This window comes from Trachypithecus francoisi, unplaced genomic scaffold (genome assembly GCF_009764315.1).
Source record: "Trachypithecus francoisi isolate TF-2019V2 unplaced genomic scaffold, Tfra_2.0 Lachesis_group2, whole genome shotgun sequence".
Lineage (NCBI taxonomy): Eukaryota > Metazoa > Chordata > Mammalia > Primates > Cercopithecidae > Trachypithecus > Trachypithecus francoisi.
The window spans coordinates 138,522,393-138,541,561 of record NW_022681465.1 but is presented as its reverse complement, the minus strand read 5'-3'; the positions used below and the strand labels follow the sequence as shown (position 1 = coordinate 138,541,561).

The 19,169-nt window shown below is 53.1% G+C and overlaps 1 protein-coding gene across 2 annotated transcripts in view; it reads left to right on the top strand.

The window, feature by feature from the left end:
• The first annotated feature begins 4,945 nt into the window (after positions 1-4,945).
• Positions 4,946-19,169, top strand: part of CAMK2A (calcium/calmodulin dependent protein kinase II alpha) — a 70,162-nt gene continuing 55,938 nt past the window's right edge. For both annotated transcript variants that reach the window (XM_033180581.1, XM_033180579.1), the window contains exon 1: positions 4,946-5,161. In XM_033180581.1, the coding sequence (XP_033036472.1) occupies positions 5,100-5,161 (62 nt within the window). In that variant the 5' untranslated portion in view covers positions 4,946-5,099. The remainder of the gene's footprint in view (positions 5,162-19,169) is intronic.

The following is a 19,169-nucleotide window of genomic DNA, read 5'->3' as shown; positions in this document are numbered from 1 at the left end:
GGGAGGGCAGATTAGAGGCAGCTTCGGCCCCTCGGGCCACAGATCTGGGGAAGTCGAGGCCAGAGATACCTGGTGAGACCCCCTGTTTCTCCCTTGGCTGCACCAGATGGCAGCTGATCTGCCAGCTATAGGGGCCAGAGCCAGGGGGCAGCCTGTCCAAGCTGGGCCCTGCCAGTGGAGTCCTGGGCTCTGGTAACCCATTTCCCAAGGGCCAAGAGATAGCCCCACACCTGGATGGAGGGCCAGTGCTCTGGACTCCATCTTTCTCAGGAGGAAGTAGAGGTTCCACTGGGGAGACCTCCTGCAAGCTCCTCCAGGACTCGAACTCAGGTCCTCTAACTGCAGGGAGTGCTGTGCAGCCCTTGGCCCAGTAGCCATTGTCCTCTGTCCCATGGCTCTTTTCTTCACTCTCCCCTGCAAGGAGTGCCTCCTGTGCGGGAGAACTCATTGACAGTGCTGCTCCCTGATCCCTGACATCCCCACTTCTTCATGTAGGCCCAGCCTTACTTACTGCAATGAATAAACCCAGTCCCCCTCCACCCAGACCCTCAGCAGAACCATTTCTCTCTTGGTCCACTTTCTACCAATTCTGCCCCCCACGCTCACTGCACTTAGTGGGACAGGCCCCGTGGGGATCCTTTGGATGGCACGCTTTCTGTGGTACCTGCCCAGGCCCTTGAGGCACTTGGGTATATGTGTGTGAGCACGTGTGTGGGCTGTGGAAGGTGGGATTTGAGTTGGCTGTCACAATGCCACTGGGGCTACAATCACCCATGCAGGAACCCAGCCCTGGTCGCTTTTCATCCCTTCTGTCTCCATGGGGCACTGCCTGTGTTCACATGCCAATCCCTATTCTGGCATGTCAGGGCTGCATTCAGCAACCTCCAGGGCTCCCACCCCTGGCCACCAGCCCATAGCATGCAGGCCTGCTCTCGAATGCCACACGCGTGTTGCAGATGGGGGCACACGTGCTGCCTCTCGTGTCTGCCTTGGCCCTGGGGAGTGGGGAGTTTGGCAGGAACAATCCCCCGATGCAATCATCGGCTCATTCTCTCAGCACCACAGAGGCATGGCTTGCTCCTCAGTGCCCGCCACCACCGGGCACAGCTGCTAGCCCGTCGGGCTCAGGGGAGGTGGTGAATTAGCAGTCATGCCTTCTCAGCAGAGTGGCTATTACCCTCAGGAAGGTGGGGGGTGACTGTCCGAGGCAGTGCCCACACCGCTGAGATGGGCTCCAGAAGGCTCAGAGGAGTATGTGTGTGCTCATGTGTAAGACTTTCAGAGGGAGCTTCTTCCTCTTCTCCCTCCTCTTCCTCTCTCTTCCACCTCTCCAGCCATCTCTCCACTATTGGGATCCTGCAGCCCTTGACTTGCTCATCCCCCAGGACCGCATGCACAGTGCAGGACAGCAGGGGAGGGAGAGAAGAGTGACAGAAAGAGAGGGAGGTGGAAGCCAGAAAGGAAGTAAAAAGGATGAGAAAGAGAACTGAGAAGGAAGGATGCAAAGGAAGGAAGAGGAAAAATGAGGGAGAGGGGAAGGCAAGAGGAGAGAAGAAAGAAGAGTTGAAAGGAGCGATGGAAGTAGGGAAGAAAGAGGTGACGGGAGCGGGGCTGTGCTGGAAGAAAGACAGAGGTGACGGGAGCGGGGCTGTGCTGGTCCTGCTCCCAGCAGCCACAGAGGCTGCCCCCATGGTCCACATCAGAGACAGAGAGAGAGGTGGCCATCTTCCTGCCTCCATTCCTTCACACCTTCCTCTGAAGGACCCGATGCCAGGGCCTTCCCCACATGCTCTGCTCACTTCTAAGCATGCTCCATTTCATCAGTGGGAATGGGGAGAGGAAACGGGTCAGGCCAGCACCCAGCCACACAGGACTGCCCCAGTTCAGAACATTAGATTTCCATTAATACAGCCTCATAGTCTCACAGCATAGTTGCTTTTTGTTTTACTGTGAACTTTTAAAACAGTATCATCATTCCTTTGGCACCCGATGAGCTAGAGAGCCTTGTGGTTCCTCTCCTTCCAGCTCTAGTTCTTTGTTCTACAGAAATTGCTGCAAACTAGGCTTAGACAAGGTGATTTCCAAACCACGAGCTAAACTCTAGCGCAGACTAAGGGAACAGTGCCCTGAAGTGCCGGGACTCAAGATGGTGGTGTGTGCTTCTGTGATTCAGGGAGAGGTGTGTGAGGGGAGAGGACTTTTGAGTTTCTCGATAGTAATTTCCCATTTATTGAGCATTTATAGCGTCAGCCGCTGTGCTTGTCTCATTTAATGTACAGAACAGCCTGGAGGTAGGAAATATTATTGACCCAATTATGCAGATGAAGACACAGAGGCACAGAGAAGTTAGGATATTCATCCAAAATTACATAGCCTGTACGTCGTGGAGTCACCCTAACTACTAAGCAACACTGCCTCTCCTGTCCCTGTGCAATGGCAGGTGGCCTCAGTGGTCACTAAGGGCTCTTGCAGCACTTTCTTGTATGGAAGCCATCCCCTCCTGGGGGACAGACTAGAGGGTATGGGGCAGGAGGGTGGCAGTGCAGCCCTCCCCCACCTCCCCACATAGTCCTGTAGCTTGGCCACCGTGTTCTGTGCCCTGCCTGCTGCCCACCAGCTGTGCGGCCCCCGGGCCCAGGCCTCTCTTCTCTGCCTCTGAATTGCAACGTTGGCGGCTGAAGCGGAAAGCATATTGTGCGCAGAAACAAAACTGAGTGGTTTTCCCTTTTTCCGAAGGTGGTAATGGTGCAATTAGTGGCTAAGCCATTACCCCCCTCCTCCCTTGCTTCGCTTCCCCTCTTCCCCTCTGCTGCCCTCCCTTTCCTCTCCTGGGAATGGTGGCTGAATAGGAGAGCTCACCCTTCATTCTCCCCCAAACCCCGCTTCCAGCAAGAGGGGCAGAACTGGGGGGGTTATCCGGATGTCTCCAGGGGGCCCCTGGAAGTAGGGTAGTGAGTCAGGGACTTCGTGGGATTGGAGAATACCAACAAGCAGATAACATGTCCTACAAGTGAGAGGACTAACAAGGCGATGTGGAGGTTCAGAAGGTGTGGGCTAGAATCCCTGAGGGTCTGGATGCCTGGATCCTTTTAGCCAACCCATGCTCACGGGGGGCAGGTGCTGGCACAAAGCCTCTGCCCATCAAGCTGCGAAATGGGCCAAGGACCCTTTTTCCTGAGTGGAGAGGGGAAGGGGTATGTAGGGTCTGAGATTCCAAGTCCAAGATAGAGTGATGGGGTGGTCACGGGCCTGCTTTAAACCTTCATTTTCCTCCTCTGGAGCCTAGAAAGAGGCCTCCTGTTTACATGGTTCTCAAAGGCCTTCACAGCCCTTAGCCCACTCCATCTCCACAGCCTTCCTCTGTAGGGCATCTTCGTTCCCCTGTTGTGTAGAAAAGGAGCTGGAAGCTCAGAGAGGGTGAGTGACTTGCCCATGATCACTCAGCTAATAAATGTCCAAAGTCCGGGCACGGTGCCTCACACCTGTAATCCTAGTACTTTGAGAGGCTGAGGCGGATGGATTGCCTGAGCTCAGGAGTTTCAGACCAGCCTGGGTAACATGGTGAAACCCCATCTGTACTAAAATACAAAAAATTAGCCAGGCGTGGTGGTGTGCGCCTGTTGTCCTAGCTACTCGGGAGGCTGAGGCAGGAGAATTGCTTGAACCCAGGAAATGGAGGTTTCAGTGAGCCGAGATTGTGCCACTGCACTCCAGCCTGGGTGATAGAGCAAGACTCTGTCTCCAAAATAAATAAAGAAAGAATAACTAAAAAAAATTAAATAAAAATAAATGTCCAAGAATGAGAGCTCAAACTTACATCCTTAATCTTAAACTCCAGTCCCTTTTCTTCTTAACTCCAAGACCTCGGAGTAAGATCTTGTGACTGTAGGTATGGCTGATGCCCTGAAGAGTTGAAGTTGGCAGGGAAGGTGCCCACAAAATTTTGGAATGAAGATTTCACGGCAGGTCTCTGGCCAGTCGCCTATCCCAGGTAAGCCATACCATGCTCACCTCCACACAGTCCCCTCTCGCCTTTTTTTTTTTTTTACCTTGACTGGAAGCACAAGCAGAAACTGGGACATGAGCCCCAGGAGACCAGATTACCATGGTCCCCTTGGGGGCATGGGGTTGGGGAGAGGTTGCAGAGGAGGGCTCTGGAGGGGAGCAACTGTCACAGCTGTGAGAGGTGGGGATGAGCAGGCAGTCAGGGCTGTTCCTTCCAGAATCCTGGGGTGTCCTCTGCACTTCTCCGCCAAACTAGAGCACTAGTATAATGGACAAGGTGGTAAAAGAGCTGAAAGAGCAGGAGCATAACAAGAAAGACAGAGTCAGAAGCAAAAAAAAAAAAAAAAAATACAGAGGGCAACAGAGAGACAGTTGCAGAGACTACAGTGATCCACAGAGGGAGAGCCATCCCTGTGAATTAGCCATCGTTTCCCTGTAAACCTTAGAACCCAGCTGTTGCCAGGGCAACCGGGCAATACCTGTCTCTCTAGAGATGAAGTTGCCAGGGTAACTGCATCCTGTCATTCTTTCCTGGGGACCATCCGGAATGCGGCACCCACTGGCTGTTACCATGGCAACTGCCTTTTTGCCCCACTTAATCCCATCCCGTCTGCTACAAGGGCCCCACAGTTGGAGGTGGGGGAGGTGGGAAGAGAAAATATCACTTGTGGACAAAGTTTGTTCTATTCTACCTCCTTCAGCCCCTCCTTGGGTCCATCACCCCAGGGGTGCTGGGTCCATCCCACCCCCAAGCCCACACAGGCTTGAAGTATTGTGTACGGTATGGTCAGGGCGTCCGAGAGCAGGTTTCGCAGTGGAAGGCAGGCAGGTGTTGGGGAGGCAGTTACCGGGGCAACGGGAACAGGGCGTTTTGGAGGTGGTTGCCATGGGGACCTGGATGCTGACGAAGGCTCGCGAGGCTGTGAGCAGCCACAGTGCCCTGCTCAGAAGCCCCGGGCTCGTCAGTCAAGCCAGTTCTCTGTTTGCACTCGGCAGCACGGGCAGGCAAGTGGCCCCTAGGTTCGGGAGCAGAGCCGCAGCACCCTAGTCCTGGTCCCCCAGTCCCAAGCCTCACCTGCCTGCCCAGTGCCAGGATGGCCACCATCACCTGCACCCGCTTCACGGAAGAGTACCAGCTCTTCGAGGAATTGGGCAAGTGAGTTGTGCCTCAGGGAGTCCTGGAGGGCATGGGGGGCGGGGAGGTCAGGGTCTTGAGCCGTGTGTGTGCCTGCAGTGTTTGGGGAGCATTCCTGTGTACACAGATGAAGGCAGGCTGCATGGGTTTGGGGGCACCTGCCTGTGCACAGAGCATCCAGAGTCGGGCGTGGGCATGTTTGTGGGTGCACAGACGTGCCAACCTAGCCAGGCGAGTGTGTATGTAGGGATGAAGGGTTAACAGTGTATGCCAGTGTACACGCATACACATACACACACATGCACACAAGTACACACAACCTGGATACACACAGATTCTTAGAGACTTAGGGTTAAAAAGGGATTTTCCTAGTCAGCTGGGTCCAAAACTGGAATTCCTTCTCTAGTTTTGCCTGAGGTGGCCATCTGCCCTCCACTTAGATACCTCCAGTGACAGAGAATTCACCAGCTCCCGGTAGTTCTTCCTGACTTTAGACACCTACAGCGACTGTACAGAGTGGCCAACTTCTCCCTCCCCACCTTCCCCTTCTCAGCTCCTGCCAGGAGTGAGGGCATCAGTACAGTCGGGGTTAATATCTGAGCATGGCAGGCTTCCTGGGTGTTGGGAAGTGGGGAGGGGCAATCAGGAAAGCTGCAGCGGGGGCACTGCTGTTTCAGGGGCTGGGGTATGAAGGGCGCAGTGGCTCTGCACAAGCAAAGTTGCCCAGCCCAGAGCTCATTTTCTGCCCTGATGACTGCTGTGTAGAGAAGGATGGGAGGGTGAGGAAAGAGGGGAGCCCCTTGTGGGTGACCCAGTAGGGTGTGGAGTGTCAGGGAGGGATTCCTGGATGTCCCCAGCTGGGTTTCTGGAGGATCCTGGGATGGGTCAAGATGCGTCTTTGGAGGCAGAGTTTGCCTTGTGGGCAAAGGAGCACTGATGCCCTGGTTGGTTTCTGCTGTGGCAGCAGGAGCACGGGGCAGGGGCCCTGGAGGCAGGTGTGTGCTGGTGTGAGTTCTGAATGTGTGTGTACTAGTGTGCATTTTAAGGAGGAGTGATGTGTGTGGCTGTAAAAGGGCTTTTGAGGGGAATTGATTGTGACACTGGAGTACGCCGGTGTGCCCTGCAAGAGCGTGCAAGCATTCATGCATGTGCACTAGGAAGAGGTGCTTCATGTGTAAGGCCTGAAAATGCAAGTGTGCCTGGCAAGGGTGCATGTGTGTGAGTATCACAGGAGTGCCATTGGCTGGGTTGAATGAGAACAAGGGTGTGGACATGACTCATTATATGTGCACATGTATGGCAGGTTAGAGCTGTGTACACATAGGAAGGCACATGTGTGTGAGGTCTAGGGGTGTGTGAGGAGGCTCATGTGAGATGTGGACACAATGGTGTTCCTGGGAGGTCATGATATGCACATCTATGTGAAGGCTGGGGTCATGCACACAGGATGATGTACGTGTGTGTGCACACGCACGTGTGTGCGTGTGTGAGGCCTGGGCTCACAGGCCTATGTGGGAGTATGGGTGTTATAGGCATGTGTGAGCTCATGCTGGTGTCTGCATATGTGTGGGAGGTGGCCCTGTGACTGTATACAGGAAGGCTGCTTGCACACACACACACACACACAGACACACAAACACACACTATCCTACAGGCATGCACCGCCTCCCTTGAGCACACATACACCCATGTGTACGTGTGTTCACTCTTATCTGCAGACTTTCGGCTTTTCTGAATGTGCTTTTGTTGCGGGTAGGGGAAGGAACATAATGTTTGGGGCTGCTCTGGAGGACTGAGGCTATCTACAAACTTGTGCAGGGACCCCTCTCCAGGTGTTTTCCAGTGCTCGCCTAGAACCCAAGAATTCCCTGATTAGCCGTGAAGCTGCCTTTCAGGAAGTGACCAAGACTGGGTTCTGGCAGGACTGCGTCATGAGTATGGTGAGATGGAGTTGAGATGTGACTCAAGTGCTCAAAGTGAAAATAAAAGTGATGTTTTGCCCCAAGAGGAGATGGATATCATTAAGACTGGGTTTTGTGGGGGCGACTTGGCAGAGAGACCCTTCGTGAGCCTTCACAGAGAATTTCAGGGGCAAGGGAGCCATGGTGTGGCCATGGCAGGAAAACTGAGGGTAGCAGGCATGGCTAGGCCTTGTTTAATCAATTTCAGACTTCTTCCTTCCAGAACCATCAGACTGCTCTTAACCTTTTTTAGGTCACATATTCCTCCAGGAATCTGATGAAAGTCTAAATCTACATTCCCCGGAAAAACGCACAAACGTACGAAATGTTGCATGCAATGTCAGGAGCTTGCAGGACATCGGGAAGACTGTGTATGAGCCTAAGTTTGCAGAAGCTTGTATCAGAGACAAGGGGATAAAGTGAACTGATTCCGCACCTATGATGTCTGTGTTAAAAAGGCCAGAGCACATCACTGAGGAGCCTGGGGCTCTTGCTCTGCACGGCAGTGTCAGTCTGAGCATCCAGTGGTGCAGGGAGGGGCAGTGCCCTGCATGGTCATTAGGGACACAGGCTCTGTCCCTCACCACCCATAGCTCTGTGACACCAGGCAGGCAATGCTACCTCTTTACCCCCACCTGTAGTCTGGAGATAAAAAGGGCTGCGAGGATTCAGTGAGATGGTGCATGTAGAGATGCAGCCTTGAGCCTGGCGCACAATGGGCCCCCAGTGCCAATTGCTACCGGGGAGACTGTTGTTCTGAAAGGCTGGGCAAGGCTGAAAGTGAGGAACGGAACCTGCTTGTACCTTTTGTCTGGAGTTGGCCCATCCGGGGCTGGGAGGAGGTTGACCAAACTGTGCTTCCTCTGTGGCTGGCCTCTTCTGTGGGAGGAAGCCATGAGGGTACCTGCAGGGCCCATCCTTCAACTGATGACCCACAGTTCCTGCCAGCTGGGACACTGCAGTCACCACCCAAAAGCTGAGCCCCCATTCCAGAACCCACTTCAGATCACTAGCAGGGTGGCTGGAAGAGGCAGCCAGGTTGGCCCTAAAAGGGCAGGTGGGAGCCTTTGGGTCTCCTTCTTCAAGGCGTTGGGCTGCCCAACTGGAGACGAGGGCAAGTCCCTCCAGAGAGCTTCTGGCATCCTGCCCAGTGAGGTCTGGCTCAGGACTGCAGGCCTTTGAGGAGCCCAGATAGGGCTGGCTATGGATGTGAGAGGAGCTGCTCTTCTCCAGCCCTGGTGGGCAGCCCTCTGGGAACCCGTGACCGGGGCCAGGGCCCTGGGCAAGGCTGCTGGAGCCTCTTGATGCTACTCGACTGCAGGTTCCACTGAAGCATATGAATTCAGATGAGTCAAGAACTTGATTCCGGTCTCCTAGAAGGTTGGGGTGGGGCTGTCTCTTGGGATCCAGAGATGAGCTCATCCCTCTTCCTTTGACCCAATCCTCTTCTCTCCTGAGGATGAGAGAAATAAAAGCCCAGACCCTAGCGGCACCAAAGCTTGCAGGACGCATGCTGCACCAGCTCCAGGGTTCAGTGTGGACTGAAGTGGGCAGGCCAGAGCTCCCAGCATACACAGCCTTCTCCAAAGACCTCTCTGAGAAAGGGAAGAATTCTGGTTATTGGGCAAAGGGGTTGCTACGGATGCACCAGAGGGCCCAGGGAAGGGGTCACGTTCAAGGAAGTGGAAAACGAGCCTTTTCCAGCTATTGGCATTCTCCAGGCTTCTGATCCTACCCCCAGGAGAGGTTAGAAAGGCAGAAAGTTGCCCTGCAGCCTGTGTCATCATTGGGCTGTATAGGAAAAGTCTCCAAAGGAGATTTCACTTGAGAGAGGGAGAGAGACGGAGGAAGAGAGACTGGAGAGAGAGCTTAGCCTACTCTTTTCTCTCTAGAAACAGAGATCTGAAATTGACCCAAAGCAGAGCTGGGGTCGGAGAAGGAGTTGCAAAGGCTGGAGTTGGCCAGCATGGTTGACAGGGAGGAGAGGGCAGCTTCCTTGACCTAAGCTCCTTCTCACCTGGGTTGATCCACGGGTGGCAGTGTGGCCCAGAGGCAACTCCCTACACTGAGGTCCTGGGGCCTAGGTGCTCAAGTCCTCTCATGGGACCCAGGCTCTAACATCTGTAGAATGTGCTTAGCAATCCTGCCTTTCCCAGGCAGAGCTGTTGGATGGACAATGTCATGCTGGAGAGAGGACACTGGGCATCCATGCACCCAAAGACTGGGAGCCGTGCTTTTCTTCCACCTTTTACGCCCTCTCCTATCCACAGCACTTCGGGGCCAGCGAGGCTCTTTATCCATGAGCTCATCTCTGAAGGAGGCAGGCAGGGCTTACTCATCCAACTTACAGATGAGGAGACCGCAGCTTGAGGAGGTGGAGAGACTGGCTCAGGGGATAGTGTCCAGGTCTCCAGCACCCAGCATATGGGGGCAAGACTGCTGAGAGGGATCATGACTGGTGCCGTATCTGGGGATCATCCTCCCTCTTGTCCACTAACAAGGGAAGAGAAGTGGCCCTGTGGGCAGGGAACTCTGATGTTGCTGATTTTCCAATCATGATTCTGCCTCTAATTTACTGGGCCATCCTGGGTGAATCACTTGCCGTTTGTGTGCCTCGGCTTTACCATCTGTAAAATGGGGATCATAATACCTCTGGAGATGCCTGCAATGCCCCATTAGAGATGCCACTCTCTGTAACCTCCCTGTGTGGAGGGCACTCATGGGAAATTGCAGACCTCCAGAACATCAGAATTGTAAGAACCATGGAGATGCTCTGCTCATTGCATAGATTAGATGGTGCTTGGCTTGGTCTCTGGGAGTCAACATTCAGAGAGAAGTGGTTTGTCCAAGGCCACAGGAAAGACAGGGCCCAGGCTAGGGGACTAGATGATGTGCAGGGACCAGAGGCCAAAGGACAGGAAATTGAGGGTCAAGACCTCAAGAAAAGGGTGGCAGGAACAGGGAAGGGACGAGCTTTACTCCCTGTCCTCCAAGCCATCAGAGCGGCAGGCACGCACATGTTCTGGTGCACGCCGCAGCCCTCCGCCCCCGCGCAGCCGCCCCCACACAGGCTGAGACACACTGACACTCTGCTGAGCCTCCCTCCCTCCCTCCCTTCCTCCCCACCTCCCTCCACAAGCACACAGTGACACCACTGCCAGCATACCCTGCAGTCTGGGCCGTGGCCCTCTCTGTGGGGTGAGGGCAGAGCTTTGGAGTGCAACACTCGCATCCTGTTGCCGATGCATGCGTGCTCACACACACATGTGCATCTTCACACAGCTCACAGGAGCACACACATGCATATGGACACACACACACACACACACACACACACTGGCTGTGATAGGGCATAGAGCACGAGTCCGTCTCCCAGTGCAGGGATAGCAAGATGGTGTTAGCTGGGCTTCTGGGCTTTCTCTGACTTTGTCTGTCTGCTTGTCTTTTTCTGTGCTCTTCTCTCCATCTCTCTGGTTTCACTCTGTCTCTGTCTCTCTGCCTCTGCCTCTGTCTCTGTCTCTGCCCTCTTTGCTGCAGTCCCCTTTCTGCATGTGAACCGCCTGTGGCACTCTCTTGGAGCTTCTCTCTGGCACTGTAGGAAGCCTCCCACCCCAGGCAACCTGCTGAGTGCAGGTATAGCCCGACCCGCTGAGACCAAGCCCAGGTCCTCCAGGTCCTCGTGCGGCATGGCTGTCTACCACGGTGTCAGGTGGGACTGTAAGGCCAGTGAGACGTTTTGTGCTGGAGAAGGTTGAGGGCCTTGGTGTCTTGGGGTCATATAAAAAGAGGAACACATCTGGGATCCTTGCATCCTTTCAACAGGTATTTCCTGAGCACGTACTCTGTTCCCAGTCCTAGGTTGAGCCCAGCATGCACCACATGCAAGACTTAGGTAGTCCCTGCCCTTGCGGGGCTCATAATCCAGTGCAAAGCCAATATTAATTAAATCACTTCAGAAATCATTATTTAAATGCAACGGGATAAGGGCTTTGGCCACATACGTGGAATTGTGAGCTGCAAAGAGACTTCAATTAGTTGGGATGAGGGAGGTATCAGGGAAAGTTCCCTGAAGCGATGACATTAGGGAGCTAGAGGCTAAATAGGAGTTACCCAGAGGTTAGCTGGGTGCAGTGGTGCACGCCTGTAGTTCCAGCTACTCGGGAGGCTGAGGTGGGAGGATTGCTTGAGCCCAGGAGTCTGAGGATGCAATGAGCTATGGTCATGCCACTGCACTCCAGCCTGGGTGATAGAGACCTTGTCTCTATAAAAGAGAGAGAAAGTAAGAGAGAGGAAGAAGAGTTACCAGAGGGAAGAGGGTGAAAGAGTGTTCCTAAGAGAGGGAACAACTCAGACAAAAGCTCTGAGGTATGTATTTCAGTGGAGCATGTCAGCCCTAGGGGGATCTGGGGTCCCACTCTTCTCTGGCCCATTCAGCCTGACCCCCATTTCCAGATGTTGGGTCCTAGCAGGACTATTAAAAACCTGTAGATTGTCTGGAAGAGGGGGCCAGGCAGGGTGGTGAAGGTCTGGAAGCTGAATCAAGTGAGAGAACACCAAGGAACTGAGGGACTTTAGCAGACAGAAGAGACCCCTCAGGGACTATGTCTCTCCCTTCCCCAACCCCCGTGTCTGCAGAGATGTCCTGGGGCCTGAGAGGCCCTAGAGGCAGAGCTGCCGACTATGTAGAGTAAGAGAGGTAGCTTTTAGCTCCACAGAAGGAAGACATTCCAATGGTCAGAACTGCTCCTGCATCCCACAGCTGGCTGCGGCCTCAGGAGCTAGTGCTCTGGCAGCAGAGATGTGCAAATTCCCACTCTCATCCACGGCCTTACCTTCCTTGCAGGCCTCCTGCCCTAGGTCCCTGCCCTCGTCTGGGGAGATGCTTTGCTGAAAGAATGAAGTGGGAGATGGTTTAGAGCCAGGGTACCCTCAATTCAATTCGGTATATCGGAGGGAAGAGGGCTCCGTTGTCTTACAGATGGCAAGCTAAGGGCCAGAGAGGGCGAGGCCCTTGCCCATGGTCACACAAGCTAGTGACACATGAGAACTGGACACTCCAGTGTCTGTCCACTCCAGTGCTTGGCCGTCCTATCCCTGGAGGCCTCTCTCTCTCTGACGCTTGGACCTCTGAAAGCCTTCATGGTATATACTCTGGACAGGGCCAGGCCATCAAAGACTGAGGAGAAAGTCACCCTTTGGCACGTCCCCTGCCTTGCTGGGCTCTGGCCCTGCCTTTAAGCACTGTAAAGAGAAAATAGAATATTTTTCTATTTTTCTTTTTGTGACCCATTCGAAAAAACCCTTGCGCAGCCAAAACAAGGAATATGTTGGAACTTCTGTTGGTTCAATGTTCCCTGCAGCAAACAGATTCTTCCGGATCCCAGCCCTTCTGTGTCCCCCACGAGACTTCTGCTGGTTTGGTGTTTGGGGGCGGGGGGCAGTGCGGGACAGCTCAAGCACACTGCGTCCCTGCAGCATGTTTTAGAGTCTGGGAGTGGGTGGCTGCAGCCGCAGGCGGTTGAGAGGATGGGAGAGGTGTGGTTTCAGTAATAGGTCCTAGGATTTTCTGGCTGTATAATGCTTTGTTCTGTGGAGTTCTGCTCACAGAGCTGGGAAGAAGTGGGGAGAGTCAAGCAAAGGGGATAGTGAGCCCCCAGCCCCATCTCTTCTGATCTAGTCACCATTTGAGAAGCTGCGTAGCTGTGTTTTGTTTATTATTAAGAAAAGGTACTAATGCCTAAATGGGAAAGAAAGAAAGAGAAGGCTTAAAAATTACTTATCAACAGTTGATTTCACAGATGGGTAAGCTGAGGCCTAAAAGCTTCTTATTGTTTCTGAATGAAACTGACCCCAGCTTTTTAACTGTTTTAGGAATCCAGAGTCCTCAGAGAATCTCAAATAAACTGTGGGTACTCTCCCCCTCCCAAAATGCCCACTCACTGCAACATGTAGAATGCTGTTATTTTCCACAGTTCCTCCTACTCCAGAATCCGACTGTGGACCTCAAGGTCAGACCCCCTCTAATCTGAGAGTACCGGGTATTGGAAAAAGCAATGGACTATGAATCAGCAGTCCTGGGTTCAAGGTCTTGGCCCCAGTTTCTTCAGCTTTGGAATAGGAGGGGGTGGACTTCAAAAGTAAGACATTGTGGGCTATACAAAGTTCTGATGGAGCCACATGTGGCCCACACTCTAGCCCAGTGCATGGTGCTGCCTCTGTGGCCCACCCCAGCTCTTTCCCTTCCCCCAGGCATTCTAACCTGTCTATTCTGGGTTCCACATCCTGGGTGATCAAATCAGCCAGCCTGGGCTATGTGTTACTGACCACCAAAGGGTTTTGGATACAGATTCTCTCACAGATAACAGATCTATCTGCATTTGACCAGGAACTTTCTGAAATCACCCCCAGCTCATCTCAGAGAAGTGAAACGCTTAAGTATCTTAACCAAGAGTGGGGAAATTTTGGGGAAGAGGCTGGGCTTTGATTATGAGGTGCCTGCCATGTAGCATCTAGGCAAGATAATGAGTAGCTAAAAATACGGGGCTAGAGTTCCGAAGACAGGGGGGACTCTGGATGTGGATTTCAGTTTTGGGTGATGGTCAATGGCTTTAATTATTTGGGAAGTCATGGACTCCTTTGCAGAGCTGATGACTATGCATCCTTTGCCCAGAACAATGCACAGACACAGAATCATTTTAATACAGTTTTAAGTGGGTTCACAAATGTCCAGAGCCTCCCCAGAGATCACAGTTAATGGCCCCCGGTAGAAGGGATGGGCGAGAGTGGTAAGAGGGTGGGTGGAAAGAGGCCGGGAGCAGCAATACTGAGGGAAGGTGGGGCAGCGAAGGCATTTTCAGTGATGGGGGAGACAAGGAGAGCACGGCGACCCAGAAACAAAAGGAAGGGTGAACTCAAAGCTATTTTCAGTGAGGCCAAATGCTACCTGGGGTGGGGTAGGCAAGGTGCATTAGGCGCCAGCGGGGACTGCAAGGGGTAGTGGTGAGGGTGGGAGGAGGCATGGGTGGGCGAACCTGGCGCAGGCATTTCTTTCATGGAGCCCCGGGGGCGGCAGCCAGATTGTGGTGGGTTCATGGAGTGTGGGAGGTGGGAAGAGGAGGCGGCGGATGTCGGACATTTGTTCTGGAAGTTTGGCAGCAAAGAATAAGGGAGGAAGGAAACAGCCCAGGCTGCTGGGTCGAGAGAAGGGTTCCTGGTTGTTTTGTTTTATTTGAGGAGGTTGTTTTATTTTTCTGGAAGGAGGGAGACCTCAGCATATTTGAGGAAACAGTCAATGAAGAGCAGACACTAAAGACTACCGTAAGGGGCCCAGACAATCAGACCCCCCACGGAGCCCAGAGTGGAGGGAAGTGTTTGGTGAGTGCTGTCCTCAGAAGGCCGCAATAGATAATAAGTGTTCCTGTTTGCTGAGACTCACAGGTGTAACGTGGCTCTGAGTGGTTTGGGGTGAAGGTGAAGAGGCTTCCTTTAGAGAAAGTGGCAGGAACCAGTCTTGGGCAGCAGAGACCCCTCACAAACGTCCCAGGAGGAAGCGGGGCTGGTCCCATCTTTCGAATGAGGAAACTGAGGCCCAGAAGAGTAAGCAAGCTGGTAGCCAAGCTGAGTGAGGGCTCAGGTCTTCTGGCTCCCCATCTAGTGCTCCTGGAGCTGCACTTGACTGCCATGTCAACTCTTCCTGCTGTTTCAGGCCAGAGAGGGCGGTGGGCCCCTGTGGGCTGGCAGCCAGCTACGCCCAGGACACCTTGCCTGCCAGGCAGCTGGAAAGCAATTTCCCAGCGTGAATCTTGCTTTTCACAGCCCATTAGCACGTTCCCACATTCTCAGCCACGCGCACCGGACTCACTGTCACTGTGCCCTCTCTGTCTGTCTGCCGGAGGGGGGCCTCCCTGCCTGCCCACACTCCTTCTCGTCCACTCTCGGGGCAGGCTATTCAGCCCTGGTGAGCTGCCCCTTCCCCACCTCGCTATGGCTCCCACACACCTCCACCTTGGCTTGCTTCTTCCCCGAGTTTGGCAAACAATGTCCATTTTGTTTCTGATGATGCCAGCTGTCCTCCTCCCTTCGTGGATAATGATGCCTACACAAGGCATTGTTCCTTGAGCATTTACTATACCCCAGGGACTCTGCCAAACTCATTGCCTACTTCATTATCTCATTGAATCCTTGAAACAACTGCATGGGGTTGGTACTATTGTTGTCCATATTTTGCAGTAGAGAGGAAACAGGCTTACTGAGGTGAAGTAGCTTGCTAGGAAGTAGCTGACCCACTATGTGAACTCTGCTTGGTCTGATTCAGGAGTGCCTGCTCTTCTCTATGTAGAACCATGCTCTCCAATGTGGCAGTCATGAGCCACATATAGTTATTTAGATTAAATAAAATAAGAAACTTGGTGCTCAGTTCCGCTGCTCCCATTTCAAGTGCTCTGTAGAATCTGTGGCTGGTGGCTGCTGCAGTGGACCGCTCAGACTGTGTGCATCCTCACAGGAAGTTCTGTTGGATGGCACTGGTAGGAAACACTAGAGCTGAAAAGCGACTGCGTTCCTGAGCCCCATCCCTACCCTAGCCTCCACCTTGCAGATGAAGAGACTGTGGCCCTCACTGGGGCGGGTTCTTGCCTAAGTCCTCCCAGCAGGGCTGAGGGCTGAGATTTGGTTCCCCCAGTGTCTGCCTGTCTGTCTCTCCCCCACACACCCTTCCCTGCCTACATTCTGTGACCCTCTGGCTCACATGGATACACGCTTCATTCCTAGGATGATATACATGTGCTTTGTCACACCTACAGCCTCACAGCATCACGCTCTTAGGGGCTAGACCAGGTTGCCAATACATGCCTATGGCCAGACACCCACCCCTTGCACCCAGGAACACTTCCCCCACCCCTCCTCCTTTGCACCCAGGGGCATTCCCCTACACCTCTCGAGGAATTCAGAAACACTTTCACTGGCACTTCCAGGACTGCCCATGGCCATCCGCCACAGCCCTCACACCCAGGCCTCATCTCTTCCTCTTGGGACTCTTGGCCATCGCCTCCCACCCCTGCCCTCCCAACCTTGGCCTCCTTGCCTCTCCTGCCCTGTCCTGTTCCCAAGTTCCTGCCCACCTGCCCATCTGCTGGCTGCCTGCTCAGCTCAGGGCCACAAAAGGAGTGGGCTGGCTCTTCTGTTTGCCAGGGTTTCTGGGCTGTGGCCACTTGTTCATGCAGGACAAGAATACAGAAACATGTTTTTTTTTTTTTTTTTTTTTTCTTTTTTAAACAGAAGATAAAAAAGGGAGGAGGTTAGGGCTGCCGACTCCCTGCCCTCATTCTCATTTTGGCTATGACTTTCCTCTGATCCCTACTGCCATGGCAGGTAGGGTTGGAGCCTGGGGGTGCTTAGGTAGCAGCCCAGCCCCTTTTCTCGCCTCATTTGCCCCCCTTCTCCCCAAACCATGTCCCATGTGCTTGGTACTGTGTCAGGTGTTTTGCGCCAGTTACCTCACTTAATCTCCCCGACAGACCCAGCAGGTAGAGGCTGTTATTACCCTCTAACAGGAAGACGCAGAAAGGTGATGTTCAGCATCACACAGTTGGGGGTGAACTAGGATTGGACTACGAGTCTTTGTGACCCCAGAGCCTCTGCTCTTGAGGACCACATTCCCCTGTCGTGGTTGAGTCAGAAGAAAAAGTGCAAGGGACCTGGATTCTCCTCACAGCCTCAATTAGGAATATGCCTGCTCACTTGAGGCCTCGGTTTCCTGATCTGTTAAATGGGAGAGCAGAATTCCAACTCCACAGGATTGCTGTGAGGGTCAAAAGGGTGCTTAGTGGTGAATGTACATTTGAAGGGAAGAAGACTTCTGGGCTTGTGAGGGGCTGTTGCCTTCCGGATCACCAGCTCTAAGCTTGTTTTGAGAAACTCCTCCCTCTGAGCATCTGATAAAAGCTATGCACACTTACCTCCCTCCAAAAAATGCACTTGCTTACACTTGGATGTACAGATGTCCTTCAAGGGTCTCAGGGTCCCTGCACTACCCCATCTATGGCATGGACTCCTGGTGAGGAGCCTCTAATTTACACAAAAGCTTGGTGCTGTTCGGAAGAGGAACTTCAGCAAGTATGGCTTCTCTTGTTTTATAGACATAGCTCTTACGGCCTTGGCTCACTGAGCCAGAGCCCAGTCTCATGGGGCCTGTCAGGCCTCCCTGAGCAGAGCCCTCGCTGGCCCCTATCAGTGTGGATTTCCAAGGGAGACAGGATATGCAGCAGGACTTCCCCGGAAGGCGCTGGGCAGTGCTGGGCTGCCTGAGAAAAAATCACCCACAGACAGAGTTAAAATGAAATTACAAATTCCCTGGGCCTACACCCCGAGGTGCTGATTTAGGAGGTCTGGGTGGGACCTCGGACTCTGCTTATTTTTTCTTTTGAGACAGAGTCTTGCTGTGTCACTCAGGCTGGAGTGCAGTGATGCTATCTCAGCTCACTACAATCTCCAACTCCGGCACTTAAGTGATCCTCCTACATCAGCCTCCTGAGTAGCTGGGAACACAGACATGCACCACCATGCCCAGCAGTAGAGACGGAGTTTCGCCATGTTGCCCAGGCTGGTCTCAAACTCCTGGGCTCAAGCGATTCTCCCGCTTTGGCCTCCCAAAGTGCCGGGATTGCAGGCATGAGCCACCATGCCCGGCCAGAATCTGTTTTTTCGGAGATCCTTCAGGGGATTCTCAGGCAGCCAGTTTGATAATCATTGATCTAAGGTCTTTACCTAGAATGGAGTTTTGCCTCTCTAATGGAGAAATTACACTCATCCCTCCCTCCTGCTGTACAACCATCCCTTCCTCAATCCCTCCATCCACCCACACATATTAATTGAGCTGTAGCTCTGGACCAAGCTTTGTCAGGTGCTGATGAGCAGGACGAGACCCAGCTCCTGCACCCTGGAGTTCACAACCTTCCCTGCTTCCTGCCCTTCTCTTCCTGGAGTTCTCAGAACCTTGCCCAGATGTGGCCACTTTAAGCTTTTTTCTCACAGGGCTTTTGAGAATCATGGCCCCCAGCTAGAGGGGGACCTAAAGGTCTTTGAGGTCCATCCCCATCCCTGGGTAGGGCGGGCATGTTTGAGAGACCAGTTGTCCCCCATCTTCCTTAGATGCCTGTTCCTATTCCTAACACCCCATCTGAAAATTTCCTCTCCTGTCTCACTCCATTTTCTCTCACTCTTGCTGAAATCCACCTCCTTCTCCTGCAAGTCACACTCATGGAGGCTCTATTGGCATTAGACACTGGATATTCAAGCACTGGGGACAGAGGAAGAAAGTGAAAGTCCTGGCCCTCAGGAACTCACTGTCAGGGTGGGAGAAATAAGCTGGTGGAGGAGCCACCACCAGTCTGAGTTAGATGGGGGTGTAGGGTTGTGATATTATGATATCATAAGAAATCTAGAAATATGTAGTTGGTCATTATCCCTGGTTCTTGGTGCAGAGCTCCCCAAACCCTTATAATTTTCTAAGCGATAGAGGTACTAACAGCATCTTTTGTTCTAGTATTTGGTCTTAGAACCCAGTTCCTGACTCAAAGCTCCCAACTGCCTTGGAATTTCCTGGGTGATGAGAGCATCTTTTGTTCTAATGAGGCAGCTTTGGGTGGGTGCCTGTGTGGGAGCTGGTCACAGAAAAACCAAACCATGGCCAGAAGCTTAGAGCTTTCAGCCCTTCCCTGCATTCTCAGGGAGGGGAGAGGGGCTGGGGATTGAGTTAATAAACAATCATGCCTAGTGATGAGACCTCCATAAAGGTCTCTTAAGTACGGAGCTTGGAGACCTTCCGGGTTGGTGAACACATCCACATGCCCCGAGGGTGACACACCCCAACTCCATGGGGACAAAAGTTCCTGTGTTCAAGATCCTTCCAGACCTTGCTCTGTGCCCCTCTTCATCTAGCTGTTCATCTGTACCCTTTATCATAACCTCTGTTGTAAACACACACACACATGCACAACTGGTAAATGTAAGTAAGCGTTTTCCTGAGTTTTGTGAGCCATCATAGAAAATTCTAAAAGGAGGAGGTTGTG